Source organism: Ahaetulla prasina, chromosome 17 (genome assembly GCF_028640845.1).
Source record: "Ahaetulla prasina isolate Xishuangbanna chromosome 17, ASM2864084v1, whole genome shotgun sequence".
NCBI classification, from domain to species: domain Eukaryota; kingdom Metazoa; phylum Chordata; class Lepidosauria; order Squamata; family Colubridae; genus Ahaetulla; species Ahaetulla prasina.
The window spans coordinates 8,374,300-8,392,656 of record NC_080555.1 but is presented as its reverse complement, the minus strand read 5'-3'; the positions used below and the strand labels follow the sequence as shown (position 1 = coordinate 8,392,656).

Below are 18,357 nucleotides of genomic sequence, written 5' to 3'. Positions count from 1 at the left end.
TGAGTTTACTGCTACCTACTTGGGCCTGGGTCACAACACTTTATGCCCTTTTTGTTGTTGTTGCTGTTGTTGTTATCGAAAGCATCGAAGAAATCAAAAAAGGTAAAGTATCTGGGCCCGTCCTCGCCCTGTAGGTTTTTTTGCAACGATTTGGGGGTGTGTGTGTCTGCCTGAAACCGAGGCACCACTAAAGACGTGTCACTCCTTTTCTCCACTTTACAAAGCCTTAGTACGGCCACACTTGGAATACTGCATCCATTTTGGTCGCCACACTACACGAAAGATATTGAGACTCTAGAAAGAGTGCAGAGAAGAGCAACCAAGAGGATTAGGGGATTGGAGGCTAAAATATACGATGAACGGTTGCAGGAACTGGGCGTGGCTAATCTAGTGAAGAGAAGGACCAGGGGAGACAGGAGAGCATCTTCCAATATTTGAGGGGCTGCCACAGAGAGGAAGGGGTCCAGCTGTTTTCCAAAGCACCCGAAGGCAGATGAGGAATTATAGATGGAAACTGATCAAGGAGAGATTCAACCTAGAAATGAGAAATTTCCTGACAGTGAGAACCATCAACCCATGGAAGAGAAGTTGCCTTCAGAAGTTGTGGGAGCTTCATCCCTGGAAGCTTTCAAGAAGAGACTGGACGGCCACCTGTCAGAAATGGTGTAGGGTCTCCTGCTTGGGCGGAGGGTTGGACTAGATGACCTACAAGGTCCCTCCCTACTCTGTTAATCTATAACATCTTCCAATATCTCAGGGGCTGCCACAAAGAAGAGTGGGGGGGTCAACCTATTCTCCAAAGCACCTGAAGGCAGGACAAGAAGCAATGGGTGGAAACTCATCAAGGGAGAGAAGCAACCTAGAACGAAGGAAAAACTTCCTGACAGTGAGAACAATTGACCAGTGGAACTGTTTGCCACCAGAAGTTGTGGGTGCTGAAATGCTATAAGGTTTCCTGCCTGAGCAGAGGGTTGGACTACAAGACCTCCAAGGTCCACGGTTGTAAAAACTGATCTAGTCTAGTGAATAGAAGGACCAGGGGTGACATGGTAAGAGTCTTCCAATATTTGAGGGGCTGTCAGCAAGAAGAGGGGAAGTCTAGTTATTTTCCAAACCACCAGAAAGCGAGACAACAAATCACGGGTGGAAGATCATTAAAGAGAGATTCCGCTTGGGAATAAGGAGGAATTTCCTGACAGCAAGAAAATCAATACAACAGCTGGCTTCCCAGAGTTGTGAGTCGGGTGCACAACAGTAAGGGGTGTAAAAGGGTGTAAGGGGGGGATGCACAAGGTAGTGTCAGAGAAGCGTACAAGAGTTATGGAGAGGTCAAATGCGTGATCTATTCTACTTCCTGCATTTCCCCTGCCAATTTTCTGCGTTTACCCTGCAGAAAAATTATATATATAATATATAATAAAAATTATATATTAAAAAAGCAGGATGTGAAAGTGAATTTTAACACTACGAAGCGAAGGAAGTTGGCGCTAAGTTTATCTCCCCGAAAATCGAGCTGATGTTATTAAAAACGTCACGACGGACGAGTCGCTAAGCCAAGATGAGGTCAGCTTTAGTTGAAAAGTAAATGGGGAGATTTGAACTCTTGCCCTCACCCATTTCCGCACGCTGGAGGGGATCCATTTTAATATGTGCCGATTAGTGTGCCTTTAAAGCGACAGCAAAGTTATTCTAACTTTTTCCTCTTTGTGTGTGCCAAAAGTAGATGTGCGTGCGTGCACCGGTGCGTGCGGCAGCGCCCATAATGTAATGCGCGCACCATGCATGCGCACATGACCCCTGTGACCCCCCCCACCTGCATGCACGTGAGGAGTGGGATTCAAAAATTTTAGCAACCTGCACCATAGAGAGGGGATGTTTTCGCCCTCACCAGGCCTGGAGATTTTTGCTCGAGCCTCCGGGAGGGCGAGAATGGCCTCCCCCAGGCTCTGGAGGCTAGAAACAGGGTGTTCTGTCTCCTTCCCCACTTCAGACCCACAAGCTGGCCTTCAGCCAGCGGATTCACGGCTCTTATCAGTCCTGGCAGAGAAATCGCAGCTGCCTGCCAAAGTTCAAACAAATGACTCACGTAGCAAGACTTTCAGCTCTTTTTGAAATGGATCAGCTAAACTTTTGCTTCCCGTGGAGTGAGAGCAGTCCCAAAGCTCCTTATATATCCTGTGGGGTGGGGCTCCTGGCCCACCCTTCCTTTTGATGACGCCGCCTCTCTAATCTTCTGAAGCGCGGGTCAAGCCAAGCTTGATTATTATTATCATCAGCTGGGTCTGAAGACATAGCCTGGGGAAGGGAGGAATCAGGGGATGACGGCCTCATTACGTCCTCCGACTGGTCTGGTTCTGGCTCCTGGAGCCGGGCCAAAGGAATCGGTGCTCCCGAGGTAGCTTTACCGGCCCTTCCTCCTCACTCTCGGAGTCATTGTCGGGCATGGGGCCAGGTTCGGGGGCTGGAGTCACAACACAGGGTCGTTTACACCGCTCCCCCCGTGATCCCCCCCAGCCCCCATGCATGTGTGCGCAACCCCTTGCGCTCGTCTCCTGCATGCCCCCCGCGCACCCCAAAACTGACAGCTGCGCGCAACGTGGCCACGTTCCCAAGTGAAGCCAAACCCTGCTTGGGCGGTTTGGAGGGGTTGGACTAGATGACCTACAAGGTCCCTTCCAACTCTGTTAATCTAATCTAATCAAGTCAAATCAAATCTTGGTTTGCAGGTGACCTCTGGGTGACTTAGACCATAATTAAAACACACCATAAATAAAGGGTCTCCAACTTTGGCAACTTTTAAGACTCGTGGACTTCAATTCCCAGAATTCTGGGAGTTGAAGTCCACCAGTCTTAAAGTCCACAAGCAAAGCTGGCTGAGGAATTCTGGGAGTTGAAGTCCACCAGTCTTAAAAGCTGCCAAGCTTGGAGACCCCTTGCTATAAACAATCAGAAGTACTTTGAAAAGTTAGGACGGCTCTGTCATCGCTTCCCCCTCCCCCCCCCTTCCTCACCTGTAAGTGGTATGATCCGAGGAGGAATGGTGTACTCTAACCACAATGAAAACATGCTGGAACTGGGAACGAACTAAGCGGGGGGTGAAGGGGAGGGCTCCGGGTTCTTGGAAGATGATGGTGACAATGTCGTTGCCGATGTGCCGTTTCCTCAACAGCTGAAAGGGGAGAAGGATAAGAGGGAGACAGGATATCAAACCAACTAGCAGGGCTGTATCACTTATCATCCTTCTCATCTGTCCTATTACCCATTTCCTTAGATTCTTACGGACTAGAACGTGCGGTTGTATCTCATGACTTATTGTTGATTTGCTTTTATTTAGTATCCGATCCGGATTTATGGTGGTTGCTTTAGTATCCTACATGACTATCACTTTTTTGTATTTTTGTGTTGTATTCTATTTTAGGATTATGATTTATCGCTTGTGGCTTGCATGTACACTGAGAGCTTATGCACCGGAGACAAATTCCTTGTGTGTATCCAATCGCGCGTGGCCAATAAAGAATTTCTATTCTATTCTATTCTATTCTATTCTATTCTATTCTATTCTATTCTATTCTATTCTATTCTATTCCTTTATTCTATTCTATTCATTTTTTATTCTGCTCTATTCTATTCTATTCCTTCTTTATTCTATTCTATTCTATTCTATTCTATTCCTTTATTCTATTCTATTCATTTTTTATTCTGCTCTATTCTATTCTATTCCTTCTTTATTCTATTCTATTCTATTCTATTCTATTCTATTCCTTCTTTATTCTATTCTATTCCTTCTTTATTCTGCTCTATTCTATTCTATTCCTTCTTTATTCTATTCTATTTTATTTTATTCCTTCTTTATTTTATTCTATTCTATTCTATATCCTATCCTATTCTATTCCTTCTTTATTCTATTCTATTTATTCTTTATTCCATTCTATTCCTTCTTTATCCTATCCTATCCTATCCTATCCATTCTTTATTCTATTCTATTCTATTCTATTCTATTCTATTCCTTCTTTATTCTATTCTGTTCCTTCTTTATCCTATCCTATCCTATCCTATCCTATCCTATCCTATCCTATCCTATCCTATCCTATCCTATCCTATCCTATCCTATCCATTCTTTATTCTATTCCATTCCATTCCATTCCATTCCATTCCATTCCATTCCATTCCATTCCATTCCATTCCATTCTATTCTGCAGAAATGTTGGCCTCCATATTATGGTGAGTCGAGGGCTACGTATACTTTCAACATCCCTGACCTGCCTCATAACAGCCTGATATTTTCACCAGACAAACCCCGATTGTCCGAGCAAACCATTCCCTCCCTCGCTCCGTGTCTCAGACGGGCAACTTGCTTTTTCTACTTTCTCTTCTGCAATTTCACATACACGCACGCAGGCCGCTCACCTGCTGGCGGTTGTTTGGTGTGTAGGGCAACATGGTGGAGACGTGGAACATGATCTCATAGTCCTGATACGTGGTATACAGGGAGTGGGTCCCGGTGGAGTCGTCTGCAAAGGAGGGGCAACGGGAAGGGAGGAGAAAACATTGTTTGGGTGACTTTAACCACAGCCTGCTTTAAGGGCAGCGCGACAGGCCCAACGAAGTATCAGAGGAATCATCCCTTAAGATTGCAGCATCGAAGATTTATTCAAGATTACGCACAAGAACCTAGTCAATCCATGGTCAGCTAGATAAGGGTCAACAGCAGAGATGGTATTCCGCCGGTTCGTACCGGTTTGGGAGAACCGAGAGCGGAGATTGCGGGTGGCCCAGCTCGCCCGCTCCGGATCAATGCCGTCCTATTTAGGCACGGTTTTGAGGCCAGGCGCATGCGCGAAAGGCCGGATGCATGCGCACGGCAAACCATCAGCAACAAATTGTGAAACCCACCACTGGTCAACAGGATTCAAGGGGAGCTGAACTTGGATCGTTTGTGGCAGTGCAAGAATTCTAAGCCGATGACACCTTTGACTCCGCCTCCACCTGCTGTTCTCTTTAGGACTCCTTCAAATGAGGTGGTGGGAGCTGGTTTTGCTAAAATCACACACACACACACACACACACACACACACACACACACACCCCGGTCGGCCTCACATTAGCACAACCTGATGTGCTTAATTTTACTTTCATGTAAAGCTACCTTAACAGAATCTTACAAGTCTGAAATTGGAATTCTCCTCCCCACCCCCCTTAGCTCTTTCATAGCCTGAAAAACTAGGGAGGGTGCCTTTTAAACCTCTCGCCCTGCCTGCTACACAATGGGGGACTATGCCATCCCTTATCTGTCCGTTCCTGAGCAGGGTCTCTTTGCTCCATCTACCAAGGTCTTCCCCACTTATCCTTGCATGTACCTGACACATACAAACTGCTTCCATATATTTATATTCCCTCCCCCCCCCCTCTTTACAACCTGAGAAACTAGGGAATGTTTCTTCTGGCCCTCTTTCTATATCCGTTATGCAGAGATGAACCGGATGTCAATTTTAATCTGGTTCACCGAACCGGTTGTTCCAAGGACTGGCTGACCCCACCCACCCACCCCGGAGTCTCCACACGGCCCGTTTTGGATACCAGGTAAGTGCAGGGCACGCACGGAGGCTCTGGGAGGGTGAAAAACAGGCCTACCGGAAGTCCGGAAACAGGCCCATTTCCACCCTCCAGAGCCTGGGGAGGTCGTTTTTCCCCCTCCTTGGAGGCTCGAGAAAAGCCTCCGGAGCCTGGGGAAGGCAAAAACGTCCCCATTGCTGTGGTGCAGGAGGCCGAAACGCCCCATGGCCACGCCCCCCCCCAAGCAACCGGGCAGCGAAACTGGTTGCTGAAGTTTTTTAATCCCACCCCTGATTATGCAGCTGAAGGCTAAGTTGTCTCTTATCCGTTCGTCCTTTGGCAGCATCTCTTCATCCTGTCTCACTCAAGGTGTTTTTCACATACCTTTACACCTTACCAACCACGTCATGAAATAATTTTTTAGGACTGACCGAACATCTCTTCGTTCCAGGGATGTGATTGTGCACAACACCGGCCCGGAGTTTGTGGAAATGTGCCATTTGTTTGTACGCACACTTGCAGAAGCTGATCCCACCCTAACACTTACTCTTGTTGTCCAGCTGTGCACGGTATTTGTCGAAGCCGAGTAGGCGGACTCGGTCTCCCAAGAGGTTCAGGAACTCTTCAAAGGTGGGCCCAGCCTTCTCGTTGTTGTACATGTCCTCCTCCGAGCCTTGTTTCTCTCGGCAATAGAGGATCCCGACTTTGCGCTGGAAGCTAAGCTGCAGGAATCAAAGGACCGAAAACAAAAGTGAAACTTAAGTCTGGCGGGACAAGGAGCAACGGACGGAAACTAATCAAGGAGAGAAGCAACCTGGAGCTAAGGAGAAACTTCCTGACGGTGAGAACAATTAGCCAGTGGAACTACTTGCCACCAGAGGTTGTGGTCGCTCCATCACTGGAGGTTTTAAAGAAAAGATCAGACAGTCGCTTGTCTCAAATGGTATAAGGTCTCTTGCTTGAGCAGGGGTTGGACTAGAAGACCTCCAAGGTCCCTTCCAATTCTAATTCTAATTCTAATTCTAATTCTAATTCTCTTATTCTTATTTTCATTCTATTATACCAGAAGTTGTGAATGCGTCAACACTGGAAGTTTTTAAGAAGAGATTGGATAACCATTTGTCTGAAATGGTATAGGGTTTCCTGGCTGAGCAGGGGGTTGGACTAGAAGACCTCTAGGGTCCCTTCCAACTCTGTTATTCTATTATTCTGAAGAAATCAGCAATCGTTAAGTGAAAAAGATGGACCGAAAGTCCTCGAGTGATGACTGTAATGGAGCTTGCCCATCATGGTCGTAACTCGTGACAGCGGCAAAATGGGTCAGTCACGTGACAAACTCGATTCTATGACCTTTTCCGTAAGGAAACTCAGCAGCTATTCAGCAAATGCCAACCTCGTTAAGCGAACCCATGGCTCCCTACGAGTGTGGACTTACAGAACAAACGATGTCTTTCAGCAAAGATGTTGTAAAATGTGGTCAGGTGATTGTGGGAAGCTGCAAAAGGCCGGAAATGCGATCGCATGACCATGGATGTGTGTGTGTGTGTGAGAGAGAGAGAGTGTGGCCCAAAGTCACCCAGTTAGCTTTCGTGCCTAACTAGAACTCACCACCTCTTGGTGATTGGCCCAAAGTCACCCACCTGGTTTTCGTGCCTAAGGCAGGACTAGAACTCACCGTCTCCTGGTGATTGGCCCAAAGTCACCCAGTTGCCTTTCACCGCTAAGGCGGGACTAGAACTAACCATCTCCTGGTGATTGGCCCACAGTCACCTAGTTGGCTTTCAGGCCTAAGGCGGGACTAGAACTCACCGTCTCCTAATGATTGGCCCAAAGTCACCCATCCGGTTTTCGTGCGTAAGGTGGGACTAGAACTCACCGTCTCCTGCATTCCAGCGTGACGCCTTAACCACGAGGCCAAATTGACATTTGCGGCGTTCCGCAATCACACAATCACACTTTATGTTGTTTTGCCATAAAAACCAGCATTTACTGGTTTTGGGCCCAAAGGGCAAACCATTGCGTCACTTCACGACCGCCACAAAAAAAAATAATCTTGTATACATTGGGTATTTACGAGAGGCACGAGTTACCACCGTTAACGGCCAGAGGCTCCATTGCGGTCATAACTTGAGGAATACCTGTACGGTATTTCTGACAGCATTATTGCTGCAGCCAAATTTTTCGGAACCCGCCATTCGACCTACCCCTTGCTCATCCAGCTTCAGCAACGTCTCGGGGACTTTCGGGGAGCTGGAAGCGAGACGCAGACACGCCAAGCTGAGTTCCGGCATTATGTGCTCCAGCAACTTCTTGGGAGGGACGCCGCGGGGAGAGGCGTGGCGAACAGTGAGAGGCAGCGCATCCTCCAAAATGGATCCACGGAGAGTCCGCAGCTGGGAGGGACAGAACGAGAGGTCAAAAGTGGGGAGGGGGGAGGGAAAAAGACCTTCAGAATAACAGAATAACAAAGTTGACAGAAGGGATGTTTGAGGTCTTCTAGTCCAACCCCCCTTCTCAAGCACCCCATTCCTGTGATGGTGACCCTACGGCATACGGGCCACAGCGGGCACCCAGAGCCCTCTCTGTGTGGGCACATGAGTTGTCGCCCAGCTCAGCTCCACTGCGCATGCGTGCCTCCCGCCGGCCAGCTGATTTTCAGGATGTGCGGGGGGGGGCACATGCGGAAGATGCGCTCGCATCCGCAAGGGGGGGGGTCGTGCGCACATGCAGGGGGGCAGGGGCTGCGTGTGCATGCATGGGGCAGGGGAAACGCGGTGTGCCCCCTGGCCTGTTTTTTGGGCCCAGGAGGCTGCAGGGAGGCCTGCTAGGCACAAAACTGGGAGGGGGATTCGTGCGCCGGGGGGGGTGGGGGGCACATTGCATTATGGGTGCCGGCACACACGTGTGCTTTCGGCACATCACTGCTCTATTCCATTCTGAACAACTGCCTGCCCGATTTCTTCTTAAAAGCCTCCAGTGATAGAGAGCCACAACTTCTGGTGGCAAGGTGTTCCACTGGTCAATTGTGGAATTATCAGAATCAGGAAATTTCTCCTTAGTTCCAGGTTGCTTCTCTCCTTGATTAGTTTCCATCTGTTGCTTCTTGTCCTGATGCTTTGGAGAATAGGTTGACACCCTCCCCCTTCCCCGTGGAAGCCCTTCAAATATTGGAAGATGCTTTTGTGTCACCCCTAGTCCTTCTTTTCATTGAACTAGATATACCCAATTCCTGAAACTGTTCATATTTTATCCTCCAGCCTCCTAATCCTCTTGGTTGCTCTTCTCTGCACATCTTTTTTATATCGTGGCGGCCAAAACTGGATGCACAGAATATCCAAAACTGGATATTCCACCCATCTAAAAACCTCCAAGGTTGAAAAAATATCGCCGCGAGGAATAGATGCCCTCTGAAGCGGTAGATAAGTCTGCTATGTTATTTTCCAGTGGCGTCGTAACTTCGGTCACTAAACGAATGGTTGTGAAGGCGAGGAGATTACCTGAACCATTTGTTTAGGTAGCAACTCTCTTGCAAAAGAGACTCTGGGCATCTCCCCACCTCCTTCCCACCACCCATAATCCACACCTCTGCCCTCCATCGGGGCACGAGACCGCTGCCCACCTGGCTGGTGCGAATGATCAGGCGGTAGTTGTACTGCGGGCCGGCGCTGCCTTCCTTTTCTTCGCGACGGAGGGAGATGGCCACAGCGCCCAGCTGATCGTCCACCCCAAAAAAATTTTGGTGTTCTGGGGAAGACAGTGGAACAACCCAGGTGTTTATTTAAACGCGGAGGTCTTCAAACTTGGCAGCTTTAAGACTTGTGGACTTCTTCAACTCCCAGAATTCTCCAGCCAAGTGTTTTCCAAAAACACTACACTACTAACCAGAGCATATAAAACATTTGCTAGACCAATTCTAGAATACAGCTCGCCTGTCTGGAACCCTCACCACATTTCTGACTTCAATACAATTGAACGTGTCCAGAAATATTTTACAAGAAGAGTTCTTCACTCCTCTGAAAAGAACAAAATACCAAAATCCCACCAGACTTGAAATCCTAAGCTTAGAAAACTTGGAACTCCACCGCCTTCGACAAGACCTGAGTTTAACTCATAGAATCATCTACTGTAATGTCCTTCCTGTTAAAGACTACTTCAGCTTCAATTGCAATAATACAAGAGCAACCAATAGATTTAAACTTAATGTTAACCGCTTTAATCTAGATTGCAGAAAAATATGACTTCTGTAACAGAATTATCAGTGCTTGGAACACTTTACCTGACTCTGTGGTCTCTTCCCATAATCCCAAAAGCTTTCTACTATTAGAAAGCTTTAACCAAAGCTTTCTACTATTGACCTAACCCCATTCCTAAGAGGACCATAAGACCATAAGGGCGTGCATAAGAGCACAAACGTGCCTACCGTTCCTGTCCTATTGTTTTTCTTTTTCTTCTTCATATATATATATATATATATATATATATATATATATATATATATATATATATATATATATATATATATATATATATATATGCTTATACCTCCTTCTATTTCCTCATATATATGTTTATATACTATATAATCTTTTGTGTGATGCTTATATATATTATGACAAACAAATAAATAAAATAAAAATAAATAAACTCCTGATTTAACGCATCCAGAAGGAAGACAAGAAAACAAACCCAGTTGTTGTTTAGTGCCCATGTTCTCCTTTCCACGGGCCGAAACCAAAAATATTCGAAAGAGGAAATGCAGTATTTTGGAGGGTTTTTTTTGGTTTTTTTGTTTTACAAAAAGGAAATGAGGAAATGGTATTTATTATAGCATGGCCCTGCACCACAGGAAGTGAAGATAACTCACAGCACGAAATATCTAAAAGGAAAGATAACACAGGCATGAAATGTACTTTGCCTAGATCAGGGGTCCCCAACTTTGGTAACTTTAAGCCTGGTGGACTTCAACTCCCAAAATTCCCAGAATTCCCAGAATTCCCCAGCCAGTTTTGCTGGCTGGGGTATTCTGGGAGTTGAAGTCCTCCAGGCTTAAAGTTGCCAAGGTTGGAGACCCCTGGCCTAGATGATGAACTGTACTTTTACTGACACCAACGCCTTTCAATAAATTTAATATTATTTTTTTTAAAACCTCTCTTCTCCAGTCCTGTTTCTCAACCTTGGCTGTTTTAAAGACGGGTGGACTTCAACACCCAGGATTCCCCAGCCGGCATGGATTCTGGGAGTTGACATCCCCAATAATTTAAGTTTATTCGGCATGAAACGGAGCTGGGTTATGTAGCAGGAGGGTGTATATTCTGCAATATTGGGACTTGCCGGTGAGTCAACCACGGGTCCGAGGAGTAGACGCTGCGGGGTCAGAGATCACAGCTGGCCTTTAAAAATTATGATTTATGGCTAGAGGATAGAAGCCAAAACAAGAAATAAAACTTCAAAAATTATTGACTAGAATATAAAGATAAATGTATGTAAGTATAATCAGAACATAATATACTATTACAGCGATGGTTAACCTTTTGGCCGTCGCGTGCCAAAAGCGGAGGGAGCACGGGGGGGTCGTGTACACATGTGCCCACACCCATAATTTAATATGCTCCGACCCCCTGGTGTTGCGCGGGTAACCCCCCACCCGCACTCCCCCCGTTTTTGACATGTGATGGCACAGTGGGCCCGGTAGGCCCGTTTTTCACCTTCCCTGGGCTCCAGAGCCTTTCTTGGAGCCTGGGGAGGACAAAAACAGCCTTCCCCACCCACCCGGAGGCTCTCTGGAGGCCAGAAGCAGCCTGTCTCCAGACTTCCGATAGGCCCAGAAGGCCTGAAAATCAGCACACTGGAGCTAAACTAGGGCAACACTCGTGTGCCCACCTATATGGCTCTGCGTGCCACCTGTGGCACGCATGCTGTAGGTTCGCCATTACGGTACTATTACATCGTAATTATTATACTATTACTAGAATTGTTAAACTATATGAGAAGGCAAACATTGAATAGTGAATTACAAAAGCAGAATATACATGCCGATACGGAAAGCTGTAAAATTATATTACATTGTTGTGTTGCTTGTGTTTTTTTTTATTTGTTTGTATTTGTGTTTTTTTCTTTTTTTTACTTGTGGTTTTTAAACTTGGAAAACATTCAATTGAAAAATTATTTTTTAAAAAAATAAAAATCATGATTTAAATCGCGTTGATTTTTTTACTAGCGATTTCAATCAGGGCTGGCTGAGGAATTCTCGGAGTTGAAGTCCGTAAGTCTTAAAGTTGCCAAGTTTTGGAAACCAGGGGTGAAATGCTCCTGGTTTGGACTGGATCGCCCGATCCAGTAGCAATGGCGGCGGGTGGTTTGGAGAACCGGTAGCAAAAATCCCTGCCCACCCCATGCCCAGCTGAGCCATGCAATAATCAGAGGTTGTTATTGTTTTTTTACTTTTAAAAGCATTTTTTTCTTTGGCCGAAAAAATGCTTTTAAAAGTAAAAAATATAAAAAATCCTCTGATGATTGTGCGGCTCAACTGGGATAGTCAGAGCCTTTTAAAAGCATTTTTTCCTACAACCACTTCGGCCGAAGAGGTTGTTAAAAAAATGCTTTTAAAAGTCTCTGACGAGCCCAGCTGAGTTGCCTGATCGTCAGAGCGTTTTAAAAGCATTTTTTTTTACAACCACTTCGGCCGAAGAGGTTGTTAAAAAAATGCTTTTAAAAGTCTCTGACGAGCCCAGCTGAGTTGCCTGATCGTCAGAGCGTTTTAAAAGCATTTTTTTTTACAACCACTTCGGCCAAAGAGGTTGCAGGAAAAAATGCTTTTAAAAGTTTTAAAAAAAAAAAAGTGGGCCACGCCCACCCAGTCACATTACCCTCCCCCCCCAAGTCACGCCCACAGAACCGCTAGTAACAAATTTTACATTTTACCACTTGTTGGAGTCCCACTGATTTAAATTATGAATTCAATTGACTTGATTTCAAATCCAATCCACCCCCTGCTTCCTTTGCTGCAAAAAAATTCACTAATTTGGGGTAGGGGGGAAAAAAACACACACACACACACAAAAAAAGGACACATCAACGATCTTTAAGGCCCTTTAAGGTTGTTCTTCATTTAACCCCAATGCAGAGACGATGCAGAGTCAGCCAAGGCAGCTTTTGGAGCGAATTGGTCATGTGAAAAAGGTAACAATCCCAGCCAAAACAGAGTCTGCTTTAAGCTTCTATTTTAAAACCAAGGGAAGGATACAGTCAGAAGTTCTCAGCCACAGGGACATCAAAGTGCTGAGTCTTGGGAAGAATGGCTAATCGAGTTAGGGCAGGACGCTTTGATGTCCCAAATTACTCTGCATTCGAAGATTAAATCTAAGGGAGAAACTTAATTCCAACTGGAAACAGCTCCTGAACTACAGCTTTAAGCCAGAGGTTTCTTCTACGCCCCAAATAATAATAATAATAATAATAATAATAATAATAATAATAATAATAATAATAATAATAATAATAATAATAATAATAATAATAATATTTTAATTTTTATACCGCCCTTCTCCCGAAGGACTCAGGGCGGTGAACAGCCAAGTAAAAACAATACAATATTTTACAATAAAAACTATTTAAAAAAACTTATTCAATGTGGCCTAAATTTAAATATAAAATACATAATATAAAATAACCCCATTTAAAAACGAATTAAAAACCCCTATCATATGGCCTTTTTAAGTCCTCGATGTACGACCACGATCGGCACCAGCATTTCCCGTCGCCGAGCAAAGCGGCTGTTCGGCGAGACGCGCCTGATTTTACGCCTATCCCACGGTCGTTAAGTGAAACGCTGAGGTTGGTGGTAAAAGAATTGTGCTCATTGGAAGCCAGCTGGGAAGGGGGGTGGGGTTATGTATGCAGGATATTGCAACAGTCATAAGTACATGCCAGTTGCCAAGCATTTAAAATTCTGACCACGTGACCATGGGGATGTTACAAGGGTCATAAGTGCCTGAACAGGCCGTTAAGTCACTTTTTTCGGTACTGTTGTAACTTGGAATGGTCACTAAATGAATGACTACCTATGTTTCAATTTTATGAGAAATGGCAGTTCATTGAACATTTTTCCTCCTCCCCCCCACATTCTCCCTGCCGCCCCTCGTTCACCTTTGCCGTAAAAATGCTTCCGGTAGTAACAGGCTCCGAGATCGGCATACTCGATGGCGTGCATCACTCGGCTGCTCCTCTGTCCATAACTTTCACGGGGTTCCTCCAGCACCGAAACAGCCATGTTTGGACAGTGGAAACCCGTGGGCAACCCCCGGTGTTGACCTAGTCCCCGTTCGACCTCCCCTCCGGCTTCTACCCGAAAGGCGGAACAGCTAAGCACCAGCGTGCCTCCTTCCTCCTCTTCTGCCCCGTCCTCCAGAATCGGCATCACATCCGCCATACGGCACTGCGAAGCTGCGGAGGCACCCGTGGTGACATTGCCCTGCCTGGCAGCTTCCCGGGCCCCCTCGCCTGGCTCAAAGAGGATACTCTGGACATCATAATGGGCCAAGTGGCGGCCCCACACCGGCGTGGCCACCTCCGATGTGGGAAGCGATATGCTGGTCTCCGCCGACGGGGCGCCACTCCCATCTGATTCCCAGACATCCGAGGCTGCAAGTCCCAGCAGGAGCAGGGGATCACGGAAACGGCGCGCGGTGGGGCTGCCTGCCCGTGACTCTTCATGGCTGTGTGCTCGGGCTCGAGGGGGCGCCATGCTCTTTGAGGGCATGCTGGGACTGCTGCTATTTCGCTGGAACCCTGTCCCGGATGCCGCGGTCAGTGGCAACGGAGAGCTGGGAGCGCCCGGAGCGGTCGTCAGCTCCCCTTCGCTCAGGGTTACGTCGCTGTTGCTGCGATGCATGAGGCCACTGCGCTGCGGTGACCTCAGCGGCGGGCCACAGTGGCCCACGAGCGGGCCCTCACACGCCTGGGGCTTAGGGGCCCGGAAATTGTCGAACGAAAAGGAGGTGAGTGGCGGACGGTTCGAGTGGCGTCGCATCTTGCGAACGAAGAGATCGTCCGACTGCATCGCCCCTGGCCGGCGTGCGCTCAGGATTCCGGATCCCGCCCTTGTCTCTGATTGGAGGGAAGGTCCCGTTGCCTCTCAGGCTCACCAGCCAATCGAGGGCTCCCGAGACAGCCAGCGGTGGTCAAATAGACAGAGAAAGGCAGTGCGCTCCCCATGGAGCGTTTGGGAAAGGAGCAATTCCTGGCACCCACTTCGACTCCACCGTTGTGGGTCAGCATGCTGCAGCCATGACGGTCACAAAGGCCGGGAAGGGGCAATGGTCCCGCGTCATCTTGGAAGTGTTTCTTGGACAAGAAAAGAGACAACGAAGCGTTAAAACAGGGTTGAGGGCAACCATGCACGTTCCACTGAAGTAAAAGACATTATTAAACAATATTTAACATCATTAAAAAAACATTCCTATATTTTTGCCTCCTAAAGGCGTTAAGGACCACAATGGAGCCCAAAATCTCTGTTGCTAAGTGAGACATTTGTTAAGTGGCTTCTGCCTTGTTTTACCACCTCTCTTGCCACAGTTGTTAAGCAGACCACCGCAGTCGTTCGGTTAGTAACATGGTTGTTACATAAATCTGGCTCCCCCGTTGACCTTACTTGTCAGAAGGTCGCCAAAGGGGATGGCGTGACCTCAGGATTCTGCGACCGTCATAAAAACAAATCAGTTGTCAAGTGCCCAAATTCTGGTCATGTGACAGAGGGATGCTGCAACAGTTGTATATGTCAAAACAGTCAAAAGTGGCTTTTTCCAATAAGTGTACTTTTTCCGCCGCAAAATCTCCCTTACACGGCCTGGGATAGCCCTGAATCTGGGTACTTTCACATGCATCTTAACAGAATAGAATCACAGAGTTGGAAGGGACCTTGGAGGTCTTCTAGTCCAACCCTCTGCTTCAAGCAGTAGATCCTATACCACAAGAGCCACGCTGCCAGCCGTTTGGCAGTTCGATCCCAACCGGCTCAAGGTTGACTCAGCGTTCCATCCTTCCGAGGTGGGTAAAACGAGGATCCAGATGGTTGGGGGCAAGAGGCCGACTCTGTAAACCACTTAGAGAGGGCTGTGAAGCACCACGAAGTGATATATAAGTCTAAGTGCTATTGCGATTTCAGACAAATGGCTGTCCAAACTCTTCTTTAAAACCTCCAGTGTGGAACACCCACAACTTCTGAAGGTAAGCCATTCCCCACCGATCAATTGTTCTCACAGTCAGGAAATTTCTCCTTAGTTCTAAGTTGCTTCTTTCCTTGATTAGTTTCCACCCATTGCTTCTCATCCTGCCTTCAGGTGCTTTGGAGAACAGCCCGACTCCCTCTTCTTTGTGGCAGCCCCTGAGATATTGGAAGACTGCTATCATATCTCCCCTACTCCTTCTTTTCATTAAACTAGAAACACCCAATTCTTGCAACCATTCTTTGTATGTTTTAGCCTCCAGCCCCCTAATAATCTTGGTTGCTCTTCTCTGCACTCTTTCTAGAGTCTCAACATCTTTTTTACATCCTGGCGATCAAAACTGGATGCAGTATTCCAAGTGTGGCCTTCCCAAGGCCCTATAAAGTGGTACCAACACTTCACCCAATCTCGATTCCATCCCTCTATTCATAGTAAATTATTAACTAACCACCCACAGCAATTGAAGAAAATTCTAACGGCAGGCAGTGCTCGACTTATAACCACTTACGACGTTTTTCAATTATCCACAGTTGCAGCGGCACTGAGAAAAGAGACTTAGAACCAGTCCTCATACTTATGACCGTTGCAACCATCCCTACAATCAGCTGATCAAAATTTGTGGCAGTTGGCAGCCAGCATGTATCCATGACGGTGGCAGGATCCCAGGGTCAGGCGATCTTCCCAACTGGCTTCCAAGAAGCAATGGGCAAAGCTGGATTCACATAACGACCATGTGATTCGCTTCTAAGAGGCGCAACAATTTGCTTTAGCAACCGTGGCAAAAAAAAAGGTCATAAAATTGGCTTCAACTCACTTGAGGAATCCTTTTTCCAGAGTCTCAACCTCTTTTTATTTTAATAGCGCGGCGACCGGAATTGGATGCAATTCAATTCTGTTTCCCCAAGAATAAGCCCCAGCATGATTTTTCAAGATTCTCGTAATATAAGCCCCACCCCCAAAATAAGCCCCAGTTAAGATTGTCAGCCAGATGGATGCATTTAGTACCGTATTTCCCCCAAAATAAGACCTAACCAGAAAATAAATCCTAGCATGATTTTTCAGGATGCTCATAATATAAGCCCTACCCCCAAAATAAGCTTGTCAGCCAGATGGATGCCAGTACCATATTTCCTCCCAAAAATAAGACCTAACCAGAAAATAAGCCCTAATGTGTCTTTTGGAGCAATAATTAATAAAAGACCCGGTCTTATTTTCAGGGAAACAAGGTAACCGTGAGCTAAAGGTAAAAGGTAAAGGTTCCCCTCGCGCATACATGCTAATTGTTCCCAACTCTAGGGGTCAGTGCTCATCTCCGTTTCAAAGCCGAAGAGCCAGCGCTGTCCCAAGACGTCTCCGTGGTCATGTGGCCGGCATGACTCAACGCCAAAAGGCACACGGAACGCTGTTCCCTTCCCACCAAAGGTGGTCCCTGTTTTTCTACTTGCCTTTTTTACCTGCTTTCGAACTGCTCGGTTGGCAGAAGCTGGGACAAGTCACGGGAGCTCACCCTGTCGTGCGGTGCTCGAACCGCTGAACTGCCGACCTTGCGATCAACAGGCTCAGCGTCTTAACCACTGAGCCCCCGCCTCCCAGTGTCAGCTTACTAAGGCCCTATCAAGTGGTAGTAACACCTCCAACCGGCTCTTCTAACGGTTTCCCATAATTAGCGGCAGTTGAGTCAAGGATGGGGAGGGGGCGGAGAGACACAGGCAGACTGAATGCAAGAGAAGAAAAAAAGGAAGACATCCCTGGGAACCGCGAGTTCACAGTGTGCCGCCGACGACGACAACGTTCGAGGCGGCCTCTGACCAAGCCACCCCAGGGCAGAACCTCTTACGCTCTCACCCTCGATGGGAGGAAGTGCAGCAACACACTTCTGCAAACAATCAAAGGAAAAAGGCCCGCTGCTCAGCCGTGGCATGTGATGCAAGTACAACCAACCATCAAGCCGGAGGGCAATGCACTTAAAAGAAGAGAGGGCTCCTCTCTGCCATGACCCAGAAAATAGAAATTAGTGCAAGGAAATGGAAGTCGGGTTTTCAAAAGCTGGCGGGGGGGGGGGTTCCCCTCCCCTACGTTGCGTGCAAGGAACAACCGAGCGGGACGAAAAGCCGTTCCTTTTCTGGTTCCCATAAAGGTGGCTATTTGGGTTCCTTTGCAACACGTGGGGACACGTGTCCAGAAATAAAATAGAAAGGGGGAAATTACTCAACTGGATTCTGTTAAAAAAATATATATCAGGCAAAATGGACTAGTTACTACTATTGTTAGAAGCATTTTTCAACACTGGGAAATATATGGTGTGGAATTTGACTCCCAGAATTCTGGGAGTTGAAGCCCACCCATCTTAAAGCATTCTGGATGGGGGATTCTGGGAGTTGAAGCCCACCCATCTTAAAGCATTCTGGATGGGGGATTCTGGGAGTTGAAGTCCACCCATCTTAAAGCATTCTGGATGGGGGATTCTGGGAGTTGAAGCCCACCCATCTTAAAGCATTCTGGATGGGGGATTCTGGGAGTTGAAGTCCACCCATCTTAAAGCATTCTGGATGGGGGATTCTGGGAGTTGAAGCCCACCCAT

The 18,357-nt window shown here is 47.0% G+C and overlaps 1 protein-coding gene across 5 annotated transcripts in view; it reads right to left on the bottom strand.

Moving 5' to 3' along the window:
• SIPA1 (signal-induced proliferation-associated 1) overlaps nt 1–18,357 on the bottom strand; it is a 59,768-nt gene that overhangs the window by 31,586 nt on the left and 9,825 nt on the right. For 4 of the 5 annotated variants that reach the window (XM_058160440.1, XM_058160441.1, XM_058160437.1 and 1 more), the window contains exons 2-7: nt 13,699–14,895; nt 9,173–9,297; nt 7,758–7,946; nt 6,101–6,275; nt 4,408–4,511; nt 3,012–3,169 (exon numbers count right to left, since the gene is read on the bottom strand). In XM_058160440.1, coding sequence (XP_058016423.1) covers nt 3,012–3,169; nt 4,408–4,511; nt 6,101–6,275; nt 7,758–7,946; nt 9,173–9,297; nt 13,699–14,611 — 1,664 coding nt within the window. In that variant the 5' untranslated portion in view covers nt 14,612–14,895. Of the gene's footprint in view, nt 1–3,011; nt 3,170–4,407; nt 4,512–6,100; nt 6,276–7,757; nt 7,947–9,172; nt 9,298–13,698; nt 14,896–17,230; nt 17,372–18,357 lie in introns of those variants that run through there. The other variant, XM_058160439.1, reaches the window with a different exon arrangement.